Source organism: Thalassophryne amazonica, chromosome 13, assembly GCF_902500255.1.
Source record: "Thalassophryne amazonica chromosome 13, fThaAma1.1, whole genome shotgun sequence".
Classification (NCBI taxonomy): domain Eukaryota; kingdom Metazoa; phylum Chordata; class Actinopteri; order Batrachoidiformes; family Batrachoididae; genus Thalassophryne; species Thalassophryne amazonica.
In genome coordinates this window covers 92,905,455-92,925,180 of record NC_047115.1, presented here as the reverse complement: position 1 = coordinate 92,925,180, position 19,726 = coordinate 92,905,455, and the positions used below count along the sequence as shown (strand labels likewise).

Genomic DNA, 19,726 nt, shown 5'->3' with positions numbered 1-19,726 from the left:
TTATTTTAATGACTAATTAATTAATTATTAATCAATCAATCAATAATAATTATTATTATTATTATTAATGACTACTTATTATCAGTATTAAGATTAATTAATTACTAATTAATTATTAATAATTATTATTATAAATTGCGGATTGATTAAATTAATTATGAATACCACAAAATTCTCCGACATGATTGTGATGTGAAGGGGTACAAAAGAGAATTGAGATTGGGCCCAAGTGCACAGCTCCAAACGCTACACGGCTCTCTGTTGAGTAAAGTTGGAAAGATAGATTCCGGGTGGAATTAGTAACTTCAAAGCAAATTGCCACTTTAAATCAAATGAGACCTGCAATAGAGTATAATATGTTGCAATACAGACAACAAACTACAACCGACCAAAACCGCTTTTCTTTCCTCCCAAAATGAGATGTTAGTGCTGGGTGGTATAGCGGTTCATACCAAATACCGGTGGGTTTTTTTCTGATATTATTTTTTATATACCCCAATACTGGTGAATGCGTAGCGCAAATGTTGAAAATGCAACACCACGCCGCCAGACATTGAGAGGGAGCTGTTTTGCAGTTGCACCAAACAAGCAGCATGTGAGAGCACAGCCTGTGTTTGAGCGTACAGATGTCAATGAGTGGTGAACAAAATGGATAAACAAGGTGAAAGTTCAGAAAGTGAAGTTTCAGAGTAAACAATGAAACTGAAAAACTTGTACCAAAAAGAGGAGTGGTGTCTTTTGTTTGGAAGTTCTTCAGCTTTAAAAAAAAAAATCTGACGTCGGTCAAACAATAATATTCTGCAAATGTTGTAGAGCTAAAGTTGAAGCTGCAGGAGGGAACATAATCAATTTGCTTCACCACCTCAGCCACAAGCATAACCTGGAATATCAAGTATGCATGAACCTACGATCTGCGTCCTCCACGTCTGCTGGTAAAGATGGCACTGTGGGAGAAAAGACGAGTCAGACGTAGGAATGGGAACTGATAAGATTTTATCGATATCGATGCCATTATCAATTCTGCTTATCGATCCGATTCCTTATTGATTCCCTTATCGATACCTCTTGTGAATTTTCTGTGTACTAAAAGTAGGCTTCACAGGTTTTCTATGTCAACAACATTTTAAATTGGTCACTGGATCCTTGATCTCTGGACATAAATAAAAATAAAATCTGTAGTTTGATTGCAGTTTGTCTGTATTATAACATTTGGAAAGAGGTGTCAATTGATTTAAACAGCATTTCGCGTTGAAATTATTAATTCCGACTGGACTATCGTTCTAACTTGACTCGGCAGAGAGCCGCGCAGCATTTGGAGCTGTGTGAACGGAACGGAGGACGAGTCTCGCTTCTTTCTCGCAACAAGACAGGAGTCCCACGAGACTTTAATCTGCACAAAAGTGACTCACGATTGACATATTCAAGGATGAAAGTGGTGAAAAACACAAAAAGCTGAAACCTAAAATTACCCCCCACCACCACCCACACGAAAATGTTTGAATTCTAGAAGCTCTGAAATACAATCTGGGACTATTCCAGACAATAAACTGCAGTGAGTGCAGCATCCATTTAGTGAGAAAAATCAACTTTCCTTATTTAAATTCATTCCAGTAGTATTCCGTTGGGGTTTTACATAATTATTGTATGGCCTTGCCTTACAATATAAAGCGCCTTGGGGCAACTGTTTGTTGTGATTTGGCGCTATATAAAAAAAATTGATTGATTGATTGATTGAGTTGATCAGTTGACTTCCTGTTCCGGAGCACAGCGGTGTTCTGCTGTATCTGTTAGCTGTTTGAACTGAGCTGGTTGAGTTCTTTGAATTAACAGTCTTTTTCAAGACTTTTTTACTTTTTTACTTTTTTTTACTTTTTCACCGTGCTCCAACGCCTAAGGAAGACCTCTAACGGTCGAAGCATCGCGACGGAGCTCTTTTATCAGCTGGCCTTCATCAGCGTTGGCAGGCTAACTAGCTTGCTAACGCTTTTGTTTTTATTTTTGTTTTATTTTTTAGCACTGTTGTCGTGCTGCTCCACAGCCTGCCTAGTGGATTTTTATTTTGTTTTAGCACTGTTGTCGTGTGTTACCTGTGCTGCTCCACAGCCTGTCCAGTGGATTTTTATTTTATTTTTTAGCACTGTTGTCGTGCGTTGCCTGTGCTGCTCCACAGCCTGTTCAGTGGATTTTTATTTTATTTTTTAGCACTGTTGTCGTGTGTTACCTGTGCTGCTCCACAGCCTGTTCAGTGGATTTTTATTTTATTTTTTAGCACTGTTGTCATGTGTTACCTGTGCTGCTCCACAGCCTGTTCAGTGGATTTTTATTTTATTTTTTAGCACTGTTGTCGTGTGTTACCTGTGCTGCTCCACAGCGTGTTCAGTGGATTTTTATTTTATTTTTTAGCACTGTTGTCGTGTGTTACCTGTGCTGCTCCACAGCTTGTTCAGTGGATTTTTATTTTATTTTTTAGCACTGTTGTCATGTGTTACCTGTGCTGCTCCACAGCCTGTTCAGTGGATTTTTATTTTATTTTTTAGCACTGTTGTCGTGTGTTACCTGTGCTGCTCCACAGCCTGTTCAGTGGATTTTTATTTTATTTTAGCGCTGTTGTCGTGCGTTGCCTGTGCTGCTCCACAGCCTATCCAGTGGATTTTTATTTTATTTTAGCACTGTTGTCGTGCGTTACCTGTGCTGCTCCACAGCCTGTTCAGTGGATTTTTATTTTATTTTTTAGCACTGTTGTCGTGCGTTACCTGTGCTGTTCCACAGCCTGTCCAGTGGATTTCTATTTTATTTTTTACCACTGTTGTCGTGTGTTACCTGTGCTGCTCCACAGCCTGTCCAGTGGATTTTTATTTTATTTTTTGGCACTGTTGTCGTGTGTTACCTGTGCTGTTCCACAGCCTGTCCAGTGGATTTTTATTTTATTTTTTAGCACTGTTGTCGTGTGTTACCTGTGCTGTTCCACAGCCTGTCCAGTGGATTTTTATTTTATTTTTTACCACTGTTGTCGTGTGTTACCTGCGCTGCTCCACAGCCTGTCCAGTGGATTTTTGTTTTGTTTTTTGGCACTGTTGTTGTGCGTTACCTGTGCTGCTCCACAGCCTGTCCAGTGGATTTTTATTTTATTTTTTGGCACTGTTGTCGTGCGTTACCTGTGCTGCTCCACAGCCTGTCCAGTGGATTTTGACTTTGATTTTATTTTTTTTTTAGCACTGTTGTCATGTGTTACCTGTGCTGCTCCACAGCCTGTCCAGTGGATTTTTATTTTATTTTTTGGCACTGTTGTCGTGCGTTACCTGTGCTGCTCCACAGCCTGTCCAGTGGATTTTGACTTTGATTTTATTTTTTTTTTAGCACTGTTGTCGTGTGTTACCTGTGCTGCTCCACAGCCTGTCCAGTGGATTTTTATTTTATTTTTTGGCACTGTTGTCGTGCGTTACCTGTGCTGCTCCACAGCCTGTCCAGTGGATTTTGATTTTGATTTATTTTTTTTTAGCACTGTTGTCGTGTGTTACCTGTGCTGCTCCACAGCCTGTCTAGTGGATTTTTATTTTATTTTTTACCACTGTTGTCGTGTGTTACCTGTGCTGCTCCACAGCCTGTCCAGTGGATTTTTATTTAGCGCTGTTGTCGTGCGTTACCTGTGCTGCTCCACAGCCTGTCTAGTGGATTTTTATTTTGTTTTAGCACTGTTGTCGTGCGTTGCCTGTGCTGCTCCACAGCCTGTCCAGTGGATTTTTATTTTTATTTTATTTTATTTTTTAGCACTGTTGTTGTGCGTTACCTGTGCTGCTCCACAGCCTGTCTAGTGGATTTTTATTTTGTTTTAGCACTGTTGTCGTGCGTTGCCTGTGCTGCTCCACAGCCTGTCCAGTGGATTTTTATTTTTATTTTATTTTTTAGCACTGTTGTCGTGCGTTACCTGTGCTGCTCCACAGCCTGTCCAGTGGATTTTTATTTTTATTTTATTTTTTAGCACTGTTGTCGTGCGTTACCTGTGCTGCTCCACAGCCTGTCTAGTGGATTTTTATTTTGTTTTAGCACTGTTGTCGTGCGTTGCCTGTGCTGCTCCACAGCCTGTCCTGTGGATTTTTATTTTTATTTTATTTTTTAGCACTGTTGTTGTGCGTTACCTGTGCTGCTCCACAGCCTGTCTAGTGGATTTTTATTTTATTTTAGCACTGTTGTCGTGCGTTACCTGTGCTGCTCCACAGCCTGTCTAGTGTCGGATTCCCTGTTTGGGAATCCGCTAGCTTAGCGTAGCTACTAGCTCTTAGCCGTTTTAGCATGGCGGCTTCTCCTGTCTCTCCCGTACTTTTCTGCTCTGGGTGTGAAATGTTTAGTTATTCCTCGGCCTCTTTTAGCAGTAACGGTACTTGTAATAAGTGCAGCTTATTCGTAGCTTTGGAGGCCAGGCTGGGCGAATTGGAGGCTCGGCTCCGCACCGTGGAAAATTCTACAGCTAGCCAGGCCCCTGTAGTCGGTGCGGACCAAGGTAGCTTAGCCGCCGTTAGTTCCCCCCTGGCAGACCCCGTGCAGTCGAGAAGGCAGGCTGACTGGGTGACTGTGAGGAGGAAGCGTAGACCTAAACAGAAGCCCCGTGTACACCGTCAACCCGTTCACATCTCTAACCGTTTTTCCCCACTCGACGATACACTCGCCGAGGATCAAACTCTGGTTATTGGCGACTCTGTTTTGAGAAATGTGAAGTTAGCGACACCAGCAACCATTGTCAATTGTCTTCCGGGGGCCAGAGCAGGCGACATCGAAGGACATTTGAAATTGCTGGCTAAGGCTAAGCGTAAATTTGGTAAGATTGTAATTCACGTCGGCAGTAATGACACTCGGTTACGCCAATCGGAGGTCACTAAAATTAACATTGAATCGGTGTGTAACTTTGCAAAAACAATGTCGGACTCTGTTGTTTTCTCTGGGCCCCTCCCCAATCAGACCGGGAGTGACATGTTTAGCCGCATGTTCTCCTTGAATTGCTGGCTGTCTGAGTGGTGTCCAAAAAATGAGGTGGGCTTCATTGATAATTGGCAAAGCTTCTGGGGAAAACCTGGTCTTGTTAGGAGAGACGGCATCCATCCCACTTTAGAGGGAGCAGCTCTCATTTCTAGAAATCTGGCCAATTTTTTGGGACCCTCCAAACTGTGACTGTCTAGCGTTGGGACCAGGAGGCAGAGCTGTGGTCTTATACACCTCTCTGCAGCTTCTCTCCCCCTGCCATCCCCCTATTACCCCATCCCCGTAGAGACGGTGCCTGCTCCCAGACCACCAATAACTAGCAAAAATCTATTTAAGCATAAAAATTCAAAAAAAAAAAATAATATAGCACCTTCAATTGCACCACAGACTAAAACAGTTAAATGTGGTCTATTAAACATTAGGTCTCTTTCTTCTAAGTCCCTGTTGGTAAATGATATAATAATTGATCAACGTATTGATTTATTCTGCCTAACAGAAACTTGGTTACAGCAGGATGAATATGTTAGTTTAAATGAGTCAACACCCCCGAGTCACACTAACTGTCAGAATGCTCGTAGCACGGGCCGGGGCGGAGGATTAGCAGCAATCTTCCATTCCATCTTATTAATTAATCAAAAACCTAGACAGAGCTTTAATTCATTTGAAAGCTTGTCTCTTAGTCTTGTCCATCCAAATTGGAAGTCCCAAAAACCAGTTTTATTTGTTATTATCTATCGTCCACCTGGTCGTTACTGTGAGTTTCTCTGTGAATTTTCAGACCTTTTGTCTGACTTAGTGCTTAGCTCAGATAAGATAATTATAGTGGGCGATTTTAACATCCACACAGATGCTGAGAACACTGCATTTAATCTATTATTAGACTCTATCGGCTTTGCTCAAAAAGTAAATGAGTCCACCCACCACTTTAATCATATTTTAGATCTTGTTCTGACTTATGGTATGGAAATAGAAGACTTAACAGTATTCCCTGAAAACTCCCTTTTGTCTGATCATTTTTTAATAACATTTACATTTACCCTGATGGACTACCCTGCAGTGGGGAATAAGTTTCATTACACTAGAAGTCTTTCAGAAAGCGCTGTAACTAGGTTTAAGGATATGATTCCTTCTTTATGTTCTCTAATGTCATATACCAACACAGAGCAGAGTAGCTACCTAAACTCTGTAAGGGAGTTAGAGTATCTTGTCAATAGTTTTACATCCTCATTGAAGACAACTTTGGATGCTGTAGCTCCTCTGAAAAAGAGAGCTTTAAATCAGAAGTGTCTGACTCCGTGGTATAACTCACAAACTCGTAGCTTAAAGCTGATAACCCGTAAGTTGGAGAGGAAATGGCGTCTCACTAATTTAGAAGATCTTCACTTAGCCTGGAAAAAGAGTTTGTTGCTCTATAAGAAAGCCCTTCGTGAAGCTAGGACATCTTTCTACTTATCACTAATTGAAGAAAATAAGAACAACCCCAGGTTTCTTTTCAGCACTGTAGCCAGGCTGACAAAGAGTCAGAGCTCTATTGAGCTGAGTATTCCATTAACTTTAACTAGTAATGACTTCATGACTTTCTTTGCTAACAAAATTTTGACTATTAGAGAAAAAATTACTCATAACCATCCCAAAGATGTATCGTTATCTTTGGCTGCTTTCAGTGATGCCGGTATTTGGTTAGACTCTTTCTCTCCGATTGTTCTGTCTGAGTTATTTTCATTAGTTACTTCATCCAAACCATCAACATGCTTATTAGACCCCATTCCTGCCAGGCTGCTCAAGGAAGTCCTACCATTATTTAATGCTTCAATCTTAAATATGATCAATCTATCTTTGTTAGTTGGTTATGTACCACAGGCCTTTAAGGTGGCAGTAATTAAACCATTACTTAAAAAGCCATCACTTGACCCAGCTATCTTAGCTAATTATAGGCCAATCTCCAACCTTCCTTTTCTCTCAAAGATTCTTGAGAGTGTAGTTGTAAAACAGCTAACTGATCACCTGCAGAGGAATGGTCTATTTGAAGAGTTTCAGTCAGGTTTTAGAATTCATCATAGTACAGAAACAGCATTAGTGAAGGTTACAAATGATCTTCTTATGGCTTCGGACAGTGGACTTATCTCTGTGCTTGTTCTGTTGGACCTCAGTGCTGCTTTTGATACTGTTGACCATAAAATTTTATTACAGAGATTAGAGCATGTCATAGGTATTAAAGGCATTGCGCTGCGGTGGTTTGAATCATATTTGTCTAATAGATTACAGTTTGTTCATGTAAATGGGGAATCTTCTTCACAGACTAAAGTTAATTATGGAGTTCCACAAGGTTCTGTGCTAGGACCAATTTTATTCACTTTATACATGCTTCCCTTGGGCAGTATTATTAGACGGTATTGCTTAAATTTTCATTGTTACGCAGATGATACCCAGCTTTATCTATCCATGAAGCCAGAGGATACGCACCAATTAGCTAAACTGCAGGATTGTCTTACAGACATAAAGACATGGATGACCTCTAATTTCCTGCTTTTAAACTCAGATAAAACTGAAGTTATTGTACTTGGCCCCACAAATCTTAGAAGCATGGTGTCTAACCAGATCGTTACTCTGGATGGCATTTCCCTGATCTCTAGTAATACTGTGAGAAATCTTGGAGTTATTTTTGATCAGGATATGTCATTCAAAGCGCATATTAAACAAATATGTAGGACTGCCTTTTTGCATTTACGCAATATCTCTAAAATCAGAAAGGTCTTGTCTCAGAGTGATGCTGAAAAACTAATTCATGCATTTATTTCCTCTAGGCTGGACTATTGTAATTCATTATCAGGTTGTCCTAAAAGTTCCCTAAAAAGCCTTCAGTTGGTTCAGAATGCTGCAGCTAGAGTACTGACGGGGACTAGCAGGAGAGAGCATATCTCACCCGTGTTGGCCTCCCTTCACTGGCTTCCTGTTAATGCTAGAATAGAATTTAAAATTCTTCTTCTTACTTATAAGGTTTTGAATAATCAGGTCCCATCTTATCTTAGGGACCTCGTAGTACCATATTACCCCATTAGAGCGCTTCGCTCTCAGACTGCGGGCTTACTTGTAGTTCCTAGGGTTTGTAAGAGTAGAATGGGAGGCAGAGCCTTCAGCTTTCAGGCTCCTCTCCTGTGGAACCAGCTCCCAATTCAGATCAGGGAGACAGATACCCTCTCTACTTTTAAGATTAGGCTTAAAACTTTCCTTTTCGCTAAGGCTTATAGTTAGGGCTGGATCGGGTGACCCTGGACCATCCCTTGGTTATGTTGCTTTAGACGTAGACTGTGTTTCATAATTATTGTATGGCCTTGCCTTGCAATGTGGAGCGCCTTGGGGCAACTGTTTGTTGTGATTTGGCGCTATACAAGAAAAAAGTTGATTGATTGATTGATTGATAGCTTGGCAGATAGTTCTGGAGGAAATCACTGAAGAAATTAACAAATAGAAAATATTGTTTGACCGAAACAAATTGTCATTAAACTAAATAAGATAGGGATGAAGCGGAGGTGTAAGAGTCACTAGGTGTTCACAGGAAACACCTATTTATTTCTATATTTATTTATTTATGTTCATTGTTAGTTGGTTTTATATTTTCTGTTCTCTTTCTCTAAAATTGTATTGTAGCATTATTAGTTATTATTGCTATTAGTGTTGTTGCTATTATTATTATTAATATATAAACAAAAATAAATACAAAAATTACAATTTGTAATACATTTGACTCTTTTACGACAACAAATGCTGAGCCATTAATTATTATACAGAAAACAAATCCACACAAACGTGCTGAGATGCGAACAGCTTAATGCTAACTTTAACACTGAAAAAGCTATAGACATGCTAACGCGTTATCATCTGTCCCATTTTTAAGTTATAAAATACATCTATCAACTGTTTCAGAAGACCATAACAGGTCAGTTTAACATAAAAAGGGAAATATTACTCACAGACATATGCTCTTTAGAGTTTTAGCAGGGAAAAATTAAGATAAAGCGAAATAAAACAAAAACCCAATAAAGCAGCAGGTCGGATCATTGCTTCATTGCTTCAAAGAAGAGCTGCACTGCAGAAACGGTTGAATATAGACCCTGCAGGGGTTCTGTAATTAATGTAGAGACAATGATTTTCCTGACAAACACCCCCAAAAACAATGGCCCCTCTGAAGGACCAATAAGAGAATCATTAAGCAAATAAGTGATTGATGTCAATGGATCTAATCATTTCTTAACAATCAATCAATCAATCAACTTTTTTTTTATATAGCGCCAAATCACAACAAACAGTTGCCCCAAGGCGCTTTATATTGTAAGGCAAGGCCATACAATAATTATGAAAAACCCCAACGGTCAAAACGACCCCCTGTGAGCAAGCACTTGGCTACAGTGGGAAGGAAAAACTCCCTTTTAACAGGAAGAAACCTCCAGCAGAACCAGGCTCAGGGAGGGGCAGTCTTCTGCTGAGACTGGTTGGGGCTGAGGGAAAGAACCAGGAAAAAGACATGCTGTGGAGGGGGGCAGAGATCGATCACTAATGATTAAATGCGGAGTGATGCATACAGAGCAAAAAGAGAAAGAAACGGTGCATCATGGGAACCCCCCACAGTCTACGTCTAAAGCAGCATAACCAAGGGATAGTCCAGGGTCACCTGATCCAGCCCTAACTATAAGCCTTAGCGAAAAGGAAAGTTTTAAGCCTAATTTTAAAAGTAGAGAGGGTATCTGTCTCCCTGATCTGAATTGGGAGCTGGTTCCACAGGAGAGGAGCCTGAAAGCTGAAGGCTCTGCCTCCCATTCTACTCTTACAAACCCTAGGAACTACAAGTAAGCCTGCAGTCTGAGAGCGAAGCGCTCTAATGGGGTAATATGGTACTACAAGGTCCCTAAGATAAGATGGGACCTGATTATTCAAAACCTTATAAGTAAGAAGAAGAATTTTAAATTCTATTCTAGAATTAACAGGAAGCCAATGAAGAGAGGCCAACACGGGTGAGATATGCTCTCTCCTGCTAGTCCCCGTCAGTACTCTAGCTGCAGCATTTTGAATTAACTGAAGGCTTTTTAGGGAACTTTTAGGACAACCTGATAATAATGAATTACAATAGTCCAGCCTAGAGGAAATAAATGCATGAATTAGTTTTTCAGCATCACTCTGAGACAAGACCTTTCTGATTTTAGAGATACCCGAATACCCGAAAAGAACCAGTTCTCGATACCCAACCCTAGTCAGACATCAGTCAAAGAAGCGTTTGCTAAGGGGACTGCCTACTAAAGGAAAAGCAAACGGTGGAACGACATTACAAATGCTATCATCATCCACGTAGCCAAAGACACTGTACCGCTTAGTACTGTTGAGAAAGACGGTTTCAGGGAGATGATTATAACGTTGGATCCCAGATATGTTTTACCAAGTTGAAAATCCATCCATCCATTTTCTTCCGCTTTATCCGGAGTCGGGTCGCGGGGGCAGCAGCTCAAGCAAAGCCGCCCAGACCTCCTGATCCACACACACACACCTCCCCCAGCTCCTACGGGGGAACCCCAGGCGTTCCCAAGCCAGCCGAGAGATGTAGTCCCTACAGTGTGTCCTGGATCTTCCCCAGGGCCTCCTCCCAATGGGACGTGCCCGGAACACCTCTCCAGCGAGGCGTCCAGGGGGCATCCGGAAAAGATGCCTGAGCCACAACAACTGACTCCTTTCGACGTGGAGGAGCAGCGGCTCGACTCAGAGCTCCTCACCCTATCTCTAAGGGAGCGCCCAGCCACCCTGCGGAGGAAACTCATCTCAGCCGCTTGTACTCGCGATCTCGTTCTTTCGGTCACAAGCCAAATCTCATGACCATAGGTGAGGACTGGAACATAGATCGATCGGTAAATCGAGAGCTTTGCCCCCCCTACTCAGCTCTCTCTTCACCACGACGGTCCGATACAGCGACCGCATCACTGCAGATGCTGCACCGATCCGTCTATCGATCTCACGCTCCATCTGTCTATCACTCGTGAACAAGACCCCGAGATACTTAAACTCCTCCACTTGAGGCAAGGACACTCCACCGACCTGAAGAGGGCAAAGCACCTTTTTCCGGTCAAGAACCATGGTCTCGGATTTGGAGGTGCTGATTTTCATCCCGGACGCTTCATACTCGGCTGCAAACCACCCCAGTGCACGCTGAAGGTCCTGATTTGACGAAGCCAACAGAACCACATCGTCCGCAAACAGCAGAGACGAGATTCTGTGGTTCCCAAACCAGACCCCCTCTACACCCTGGCTGCGCCTAGAAATTCTGTCCATAAAAATAATGAACAGAACCGGTGCCAAAGGGCAGCCCTGGCGGAAGCCAACGTGCACTGGAAACAGGTTTGACTTACTACCGGCAATGCGAACCAAGCTCCTGCTGCGGTCGTACAGGGACCGGACAGCCCTTAGCAAAGGACCCCCGGACCCCGTTCTCCCGGAGCACTCCCCACAGGGTGCCCCAAGGGACACAGTCGAACGCCTTCTCCAGATCCACAAAACACATGTGGACTGGTTGGGCGAACCCCCATGAACCCTTGAACACCCGATGGAGCCTGTAGAGCTGGTCCAGTGTGCCGCAACCAGGACGAAAACCACACTGCTCCACCTGAATCCGAGGTTCAACCATCGGTCGAAGTCTCCTCTCCAGTACTCTGGAATAGACCTTACCGGGGAGGCTGAGGAGTATGATCCCCCCCGACAACATCCCCAGTCAGGGTCAACAGCTCCCCACCTGCACCGTAAACAGTGCTGGTGGAGAGCTGCTTCCACCTCCTGAGGCGTTGGACGGTTTGCCGGAATCTCTTCAAGGCCGATTGATAGTCCTCCTCCATGGCCTCCCCGAACTCCTCCCAGACCCGAGTTTTTGCCTCTGTGACCACACGGGCTACGGCACGCTTGGCCTGCCGGTACCTGTCAGCTGCCTCTGGGGTCCCACCTACCAACAAAGATAAGTAGGACTCCTTCAGCTTGACGGTATCCCTTACTTCCGGTGTCCACCACCGGGTTCGGGGATTGCCGCCGCGACAGGCACCAGAGACCTTGTGACCACAGCTACGAGCGGCCGCATCGACAATGGAGGTGGAGAACATGGTCCACTCGGACTCCATGTCTCCAACCTCGGGATCTGGGGGAGGTTGGGGGGGGGCAAGTTGAAAATATTTCAGCCAAACGGCAATCCCCAACTTATACCAAAAGCACAGAGCCAAGCTAGAAGCAGACGTGGCTACAGTTCCCCGCTTCTCAGCAACAACAGATTTATGGTCTAGTCAAAGCATGGAACCATACCTAAGCCTGATTGTCCATTTTATAAGTGACGACTGGGTGTTGCATAGTCAAAGCCTGCAAACAAGTTATTTCCCTGATGAGCACACTGGTGAGTTACTCACAGCAGGCTTGCAAGAGGCACTTCATTGCTGGGGGCTTTCTGAGCAGAGACTTGTGGCCATAACAACAGACAGTGGAGCAAACATCATTAAGGCCATCGAGCTGATAACTGGACAAGACTCCAGTGATTCTGTCACAGGCTTCACCTTGCCATTGGTAAGCACTAGTTATAATATTAATATGACTTGTCATGATGTGAGATTTAGCTTCAACATATCGTGTGGGATCATTGGAATAATTTGTGTGTGTGTCTGTTATGGGAGTATTTTGGGGGCTATACATTAAAAGGTACTATACCTGATTTTTTTGACTAGTAGTGAAATTAAATTTATTTAGCCTTCTTTTAAGTATACTGAATATGCAGTGGCTTGTGGAATAAGATGTCTAAGTAATTATAGATATTTTTCCCCTATTACTGATATTTTTTTTCTTTTTGCTTTACTGTGACAGTAACCCTGGAAAGTGTCCCTGTTTAGTCAGAAATGTCCTTATAAAAGTCCCTGTGATTGATAGTGATGTTATGAATGCATTAAGAATAATACAATAACATGCTTTTGGAGGGCGGTATGCATTTTCAGTGGCCCGATGTCCATGCCCAGTCGCCCAAAATGATAGATATTCGTCTAACTCGGGCGAATATCTGCCACTGCGGGTGACGGCATGGACGGAGGGACTCAGAAAATGCATACCGCACGACAACAGCACGTTATTTGCATTAATATCGCTTTACTGAGATACACAACACGTAACGCGTACATAAAAAGTTGGCTCACTTTAACTTTTGTCGTGTTGGCTGGTGCGCGCTGCTCTCCAAATTCAGCAGTGACTCCTCAAAGTTGGCTGATTAATTGGTTGCTGTTCACTGTCGTACTATCCATGAGAAAATCATCTGGAATATCCATATTGGGACCAAAACACACTTCTCACCTTTTTATGTTTTCCTCTGTGGACAGTTCTTGGGCTGCGCACGTGCTATGATGTCATTTGTTTACGCACAGTGGGCGGGTATGCTGATACTCCTTCGCTACTGCGGGTGGGTATAGCCAGGTAGCGTCAACGTAAATCTACGCTCCCAGCCTAGCAACGCCTCGGTAAAGTGATGATAATGCTGGGTATCAGTTTGGACACAACCAACAGTTAAAATATGTTGCTTCCTCCTCCATTTCTGAGACAATTAGTCTCTTTAATGAATCTGTAATTAATTTAACAAGCATTAACAAACTAATATTCTTTCTTTGTTGTTTTTACAGAGTGAGGTGTGAAATATGACCGCATACAACACGCAGTTGGAGTCTGGAAAAAAAATTGTGGCAGCCTTTTCATACTTTTGGGGAAAAAAGGAGGAACCTGGCCATGGCTCAGGATGAACTGGGTCTTCCAAAGCACATGCTCACCACTGAGACGCCCACCAGGTGGGGATCACGTCAGACGATGATACAAAGAGTATGTGAGCAGGAGAGAGCCATCAGTCAGGTTCTAAAAGCTGACAGAAAATCAAGGCATTTGGTCATCAGCTGGCAAGATATGGATGTCCTGGAAGCTGTCAACAAGGAGTGTGGATGTTTTTTTCTTTATGTGCTCTCTTTTTTCTTTTCCTTTTCTAATCTGCAATGGATGCACTTTAATTATAATGTTATGGAAATAATAATATTAAATCTCTCTCTCTCTGTCAGGTGTTCCAGGACTTCACCGATGCCTTGTCTGGAGCGTGTCCTACGTCAAGCCGGTACTTCATCTGTTCAACACCAGCATTTTTGCCGAGGAAGACAAGAATACTGAACTGACCAAGGATGTGAAGAGAAAGATTCTAGCCTACTTGAACGAGAAATACTCAGATCCAGACACAGATGACCTGCTTGATATTACATCTTTCCTTGGTCCATGATTCATAACCACCTACGCACAGAAAGAAAAGGTAGAATCATTTCCAGAGCAGTTGAAGAAATCAAGTCACTAAAGGATCAACAGCAAGATCCTCTCTCGGGGCCTTCTGGTGCAGCAGGACCTGTTGCTCCACTTGAGGAAAAAAGAAAAGAGACCCTGCCCAGCCTTTTCAAAAAGCAAAGCACCAGCAGCATGGGATGCAGTGGAGAAACGCTCTCAGAGGAGGAAAGCATCAAGATGGAGCTGAGAGCCTACTTGCAAACCACAGAGGGTGACAGTGATGAAGTGGTGGAGATGCCATCAGGCAAATTTCCCTCGTATTGCAAAACTAGCTTGACAGTATTTATGTATACCTGCCACCTGTTCCATCTGAAAGAGTGTTCAGCACTGGTGGTAATACTGTCACGTGCCACAGAGCTGCACTCAAACCAGATGCTGTGGACCATTTGGTTTCCTTGATCAAAATTTGTAATAGCCAAGATGCCAAATTTATGGAGCTTGTCCATAAAACTGAAATGTGTCAATATTGTTTCTATGCTACAGGATAATCCTGCAAGCCAAGTTGCACTTTTTTGATACTTACTGATTGTGTTCTGTCAATGGGCTTGAGCAATAGTATTGCAAGTTGCATACTTTAAAAGTAGGGATGAGCGAGTACACCACTATCTGTATCTGTTCAACCATCTAAATTATCTGTATCCGTATCTGTACTCATAGTGGTCGGGGCCTAAACCTGAAGTGGGTGTGGTTTAACCCAAAATGGCTGGGGCTTAAATCAGTACATTATTTAAATCTGAAATTGATAGATTGATCAGAAGTTGCTATATGTATTGTTTATTTGAAAATTATTTACAGAACAGCCTCAAAATTGAGATTCAATGTAGTAGGAAATTATATGAACTACTAAGTATGCATGAACAAGAGTTGCCATACTTAACTTTCTTTTTTAAAATTTTATGATCAAACTGTAATTTTTTTAAATTTATTTTTACTACCTAACATTCTTGCCATTTTTTTCCCCACACAAAGTTAAACAAAATTGATTAAGGTGTGTGCGTCTGTGTCTGTGCGTGCATGACTGTCTGTGTGTGCATGTGCGTGTGACTCTGTTACTGTATGAGAGGGAGAGAGGTTGTTCAACTGACCAATTTATTTTTATGAACTGCAGTGATAAAGTGTCAGATACTGCATGCAGCCATATACAATAAAATGTTAATATAGGCTACTTTGTGTGTTCAGCTATATGTGTGTAAGTGGTCTGTAAGACTGTTTATTTTTTAATGATCTATGTGAACTTGGTGATTCATGCAAACATCCCGTGATGGCAAACAGGGAAATAATATGTCAGCCTTGTTCACTGTATTCTTCTCAAAAACACTGCGTTCAGTACGAGCAAAGTTTCCAACTGACTTTGTATCACCAAACCAAACGAAGAGTAAGCAAACGGTTAAAAAATAAATAAATAAACCCGACTGGAGTGGAGGCGCGACACAGCCGTTTTCAGCTCTGTCATGTCAAAAGCACCGTGTACGATACCAAACAAGTTCACCAAGTAACTTAAAAGAGGGAGCTGAAGAAAACTTAAGGAATACTGAGAGAGAAACGTGAGGCAGCCAAGCGCAGAGAGAGATCCTGTGTGTGTGTGTGTGTGTGTGAGAACCTGCAGGGAGATGTGTGTAGAGAGGGGCGGGCGCTGTGTGTGACTGGCCAATCACAGAGAGTGAAGACAGTCAGTTAGCCAATGAGAATTTTCCTTAAGCACGAGCACAGATATTGATGAGTTTTATTCGGCTCTTGCTCGTCAAAAATGCTTTATCTGTACCGGATAAAGTTTTTTTATTTAAAAGTTATTTAAAAGTTTTAGTTTACTATCAGTTTGTTTAAATGTGTGTACCAGTATACCTCATCTTGAAGCAAAGCCCATATGGATGACAGATGCCTAAAGCTGCGTTCACACCGGGCGTGACGTGAGCGACTGCAGCCACAGGTTGCCATGTAATCCCTATGTAAGGACGCGTTTTGGCGCCAAACCGGCAGCGCGTCACGATGGACGAGAGTGAAGCGATGCGAGCGAAGCGATTTGTGGTGCGATAGTGCGTCGCGTTGCCCTCCTCCTCAAGTTCAAAAATCTGAACTTTTTTGTCTCGTCGCGCCGCGATGACCAATCAGGAACTGAATATGTAGTGACGTGGAGATGTCTGGAGTTTGACTGAAGATGTGAACATGTCCTGTATCTGGTAGCAGCCTGTGAGCAGGACTTATGTCTCCTTTGTCCTTTATTTCACAATCATGACAGAGTTTTTGGAGCGAACAGCAGCACCACAGCAGCGGGGAGCAGAGTTTTTTTATTTTTATTTTATGTGCGCGCGCGTGAATCGTCCTGGAGATTATTTTACTTATTAACTACACAGCTGTATGTATAACAAAGCAAACGGTGACTGGTTTCTAAACACAATTATGACAGAGTTTTTGGAGCGAGCAGCAGCCCTACTTGCAGCAGCGGGAGCGGAGCTTTTTCCTTTTTTTTCTTTACGTGCGCGCGCGAGCGAATCGTCTGTAGAGAATATTTTATTAATTAACTACAGAGATGTATAATAAAACAAATGGCGACTGGTTTCTAAACACAATTATGACAGAGTTTTTTGGGGGAAGAGCCAGCTGCAGCCATTAGCGGAGTTTTTTTTTAATTTTTTTTTTATCGTTTACATGTGCGCACGTGAACGGGACAGTTGATCCTCAAACTGGTTCCCGCAGAGGTGGAAGCACCGCTGAAAGTGGCCATCACCCAGACACAGCTCCTGCAGCAAATAATGATACTCTCTGTATTGGGAGCTTTCCACAGCAACTCGCTCCGTGTGATCAAGGTCCGTCATGTTAGCTTGACTGACAACCGGAGCCGGCGAGCGGAATGGAAGCTCCTCCTATTTGATGACACACCAGGGCGAATTTTCGCAGCGAATGTCCACCCAAGCAGAGCGACACATCGGGCGAAGGAGGCGCGTCCATCGCCTGGTGACCCACGCGAATTTGTAGCATCTGATCGCGCACGGTGTGAACGCGGAATTATAGTGAAAGTTTAGTTGTTTAAGAAGTCTTCGAGAAGTAGAAGAAGTCTTCAAAGCTTAATTTATATTTTTAATATTTGAATACTACCTGGTTGGGCTTGAAGCAATATATTAATGCAAGTTGCACATCTTTTCTATTTATTTGCGTCAATAATATTTATGGATGTTGCCTTAATGAGTATTCTGTGGATAAAGAAGTCATCACTTTGCAGTTACAAGAGATTTATTGTTTACAGCGTAGCCAGTTGGTTTACAAGAGATGTTTTTTCAAGTTGCAAAACAATAAAGTGTTCTATAGTTTGACTGCAGCAGTCATGCATTCTGATTCCTACAGTTCATCAATACTAGCATGGAAATTAATGTTTTTCTACAATATTCACTCCTCATGACAGTAAAATATGTCATTCCAAGCCAATTCACTGCAGTAATTATTCTCTAAATTATTAGAAAATAAGGTTAACACCCAGTCCTGCTTGAAAAAAAAAATACCGTCAAATACCACGAAACCAATATAATTTTGAAAAATACTGTAATATAAAGCACCATGAGATGTCCTCCATTCTTTATGAATTACACCGATCTTGGTGTGTCTCATTTATACCTGAAAGGAAATGCCTTTGACAAAAACTACAGATTTTGTTTATTTCTATTTATGACCAGAGACCTAGGATCCAGTGACCAATTTCATATTTATTTACTTTAAGACTTAATAAAATGTTGTTGACATAGAAAATCTGTAAAGCTTACTTTTAGTACACAGAAAATTCACAAGAGGTATTGATAAAAGAATCGATAAAGAATTGGAGCAATAAGCGGAATCGATATCAATTAAAATCTTAGCAATACCCATCCGCAGTCTTGACTGATCTCTGAAAATTGAAAGAGGCCAGACCTCTTTTAAAAGCAAAAATGTGAACTTGAAAAATTAAATAAAAATGTTTAGGGGCCACCACATGCTATGAAAGCCACGACTTGTGAAGTGCACAATCACAAATAAATATAAACAAAAGCCTTGCTTGTTATCTTTTTTGTGTCTGTGTATTTACCATCCATTGAAATCGATGGTATCTACCCACAAAACAGCATGAGTTTCCTCGTGTCAGATGTTCACTGCTCACAATCATAATAGAGGGTAATCGAGAAGGTAATCAAATTTAGTCGATCAAGACGGGGGATTAATATATTAGGGCCTAAACCACCAGGGGGCACAAGCACCGTCATTTCTTGGTTCCTGTGTTTCAATCTACATACGAAACGTACTGCCTTGGATGTAATATTATACTTTCGGTGATCCTGAAATAAGATTAGCAAACAATCAACAATTTATTCGTAGAACTGATGAACACTGGAATCAAATAAGTCTTTGCAGCAATTATTTACCCCCCCATCGCGTAATGTACAAAACTGACGTTAAATACAGGCTGTTATTAAGCTCTAAAAACTGTAGCAGGTGTTTGTGTGATGTTACTATTAAAGTGCTGAAAACCTCCAGGCAACTCATTAGCATCCAGATGTTAGCTTTTAGCACGCTGCTGGTACCGGCTGCCGCTAGCTAACCCTGAACGGTTTCTCCCATGAAGAAGTTTAAATGCCACAACGCAAACCTCTACTTACCTCCTCGTCGTCGTGGTACGACATGATAATACAATTAGTCCAAACTGTATAAAATCAGATTGAAACGGAAAAAGCGTATCCTATGTTAGGTAGCCAGCTAAACCATGCAGCTGCGCAGATCGACCACCGGAAAAGGAAGATATTTTGACAACCGGATGTGACGTAAAAACCGTGGCATTATGGGAATTTGAGTTTTTCCACACACCAACGCTGAGATTAAAGAACAGAGAAAGAGTTTCTTCTCAAGAAGACAATAACACATAGTGAGGAACCCGCAGTGGTGGGTGACCAACTGGTTAGTGCACTGTTAAATGGAACGTTCCATCTTTCACCTCATGAAATATGTGTACCACTGAACTCATAAACATTCATTATTTGATTCAGAAAAGAAACGACTATGTCACCAATGTAGAAATGTTCACTCTCCTTGAAGAAATGTAATTTAAAAGAGAAATGTTGCAAAAAAAAAAACATGACAAACACACACACACAAAACATAGGTTGGTTCTATATTCTTGGATTAAATTTTTAACACGTTAAAACTAAACAATGGTGGATTCTTGTTTATACATTATAAGGAATACTCACAATTTCTCTGTTGTTACAGACTGGAAAAATACACGACTCAGCAAGCAAACACGTTTTCAGTCCTAGTAGGCTTACTGTAGCCTTTATCAATGCACCCCATCCCCCTCCCGCGAACACAGATATTCAGTAACGGATATCAACAAGTGCAATAAATAATACAGTCTGTTTACATATCTAAA

The 19,726-nt window shown here is 42.0% G+C and overlaps 1 protein-coding gene across 3 annotated transcripts in view; it reads right to left on the bottom strand.

The window, feature by feature from the left end:
- The window catches only part of eif3s6ip (eukaryotic translation initiation factor 3, subunit 6 interacting protein), a 53,969-nt gene extending 34,876 nt beyond the window's left edge, over positions 1-19,093 (bottom strand). The window contains exons 1-2 of one of the 3 annotated variants that reach the window (XM_034184677.1): positions 18,958-19,082; positions 1,477-1,483 (exon numbers count right to left, since the gene is read on the bottom strand). In XM_034184677.1, coding sequence (XP_034040568.1) covers positions 1,477-1,483; positions 18,958-18,983 — 33 coding nt within the window. In that variant the 5' untranslated portion in view covers positions 18,984-19,082. Of the gene's footprint in view, positions 1-1,476; positions 1,484-10,510; positions 10,520-18,957 lie in introns of all 3 variants that reach the window. The other 2 variants (XM_034184678.1, XM_034184679.1) reach the window with 2 other exon arrangements.
- Positions 19,094-19,726: the final 633 nt, after the last annotated feature.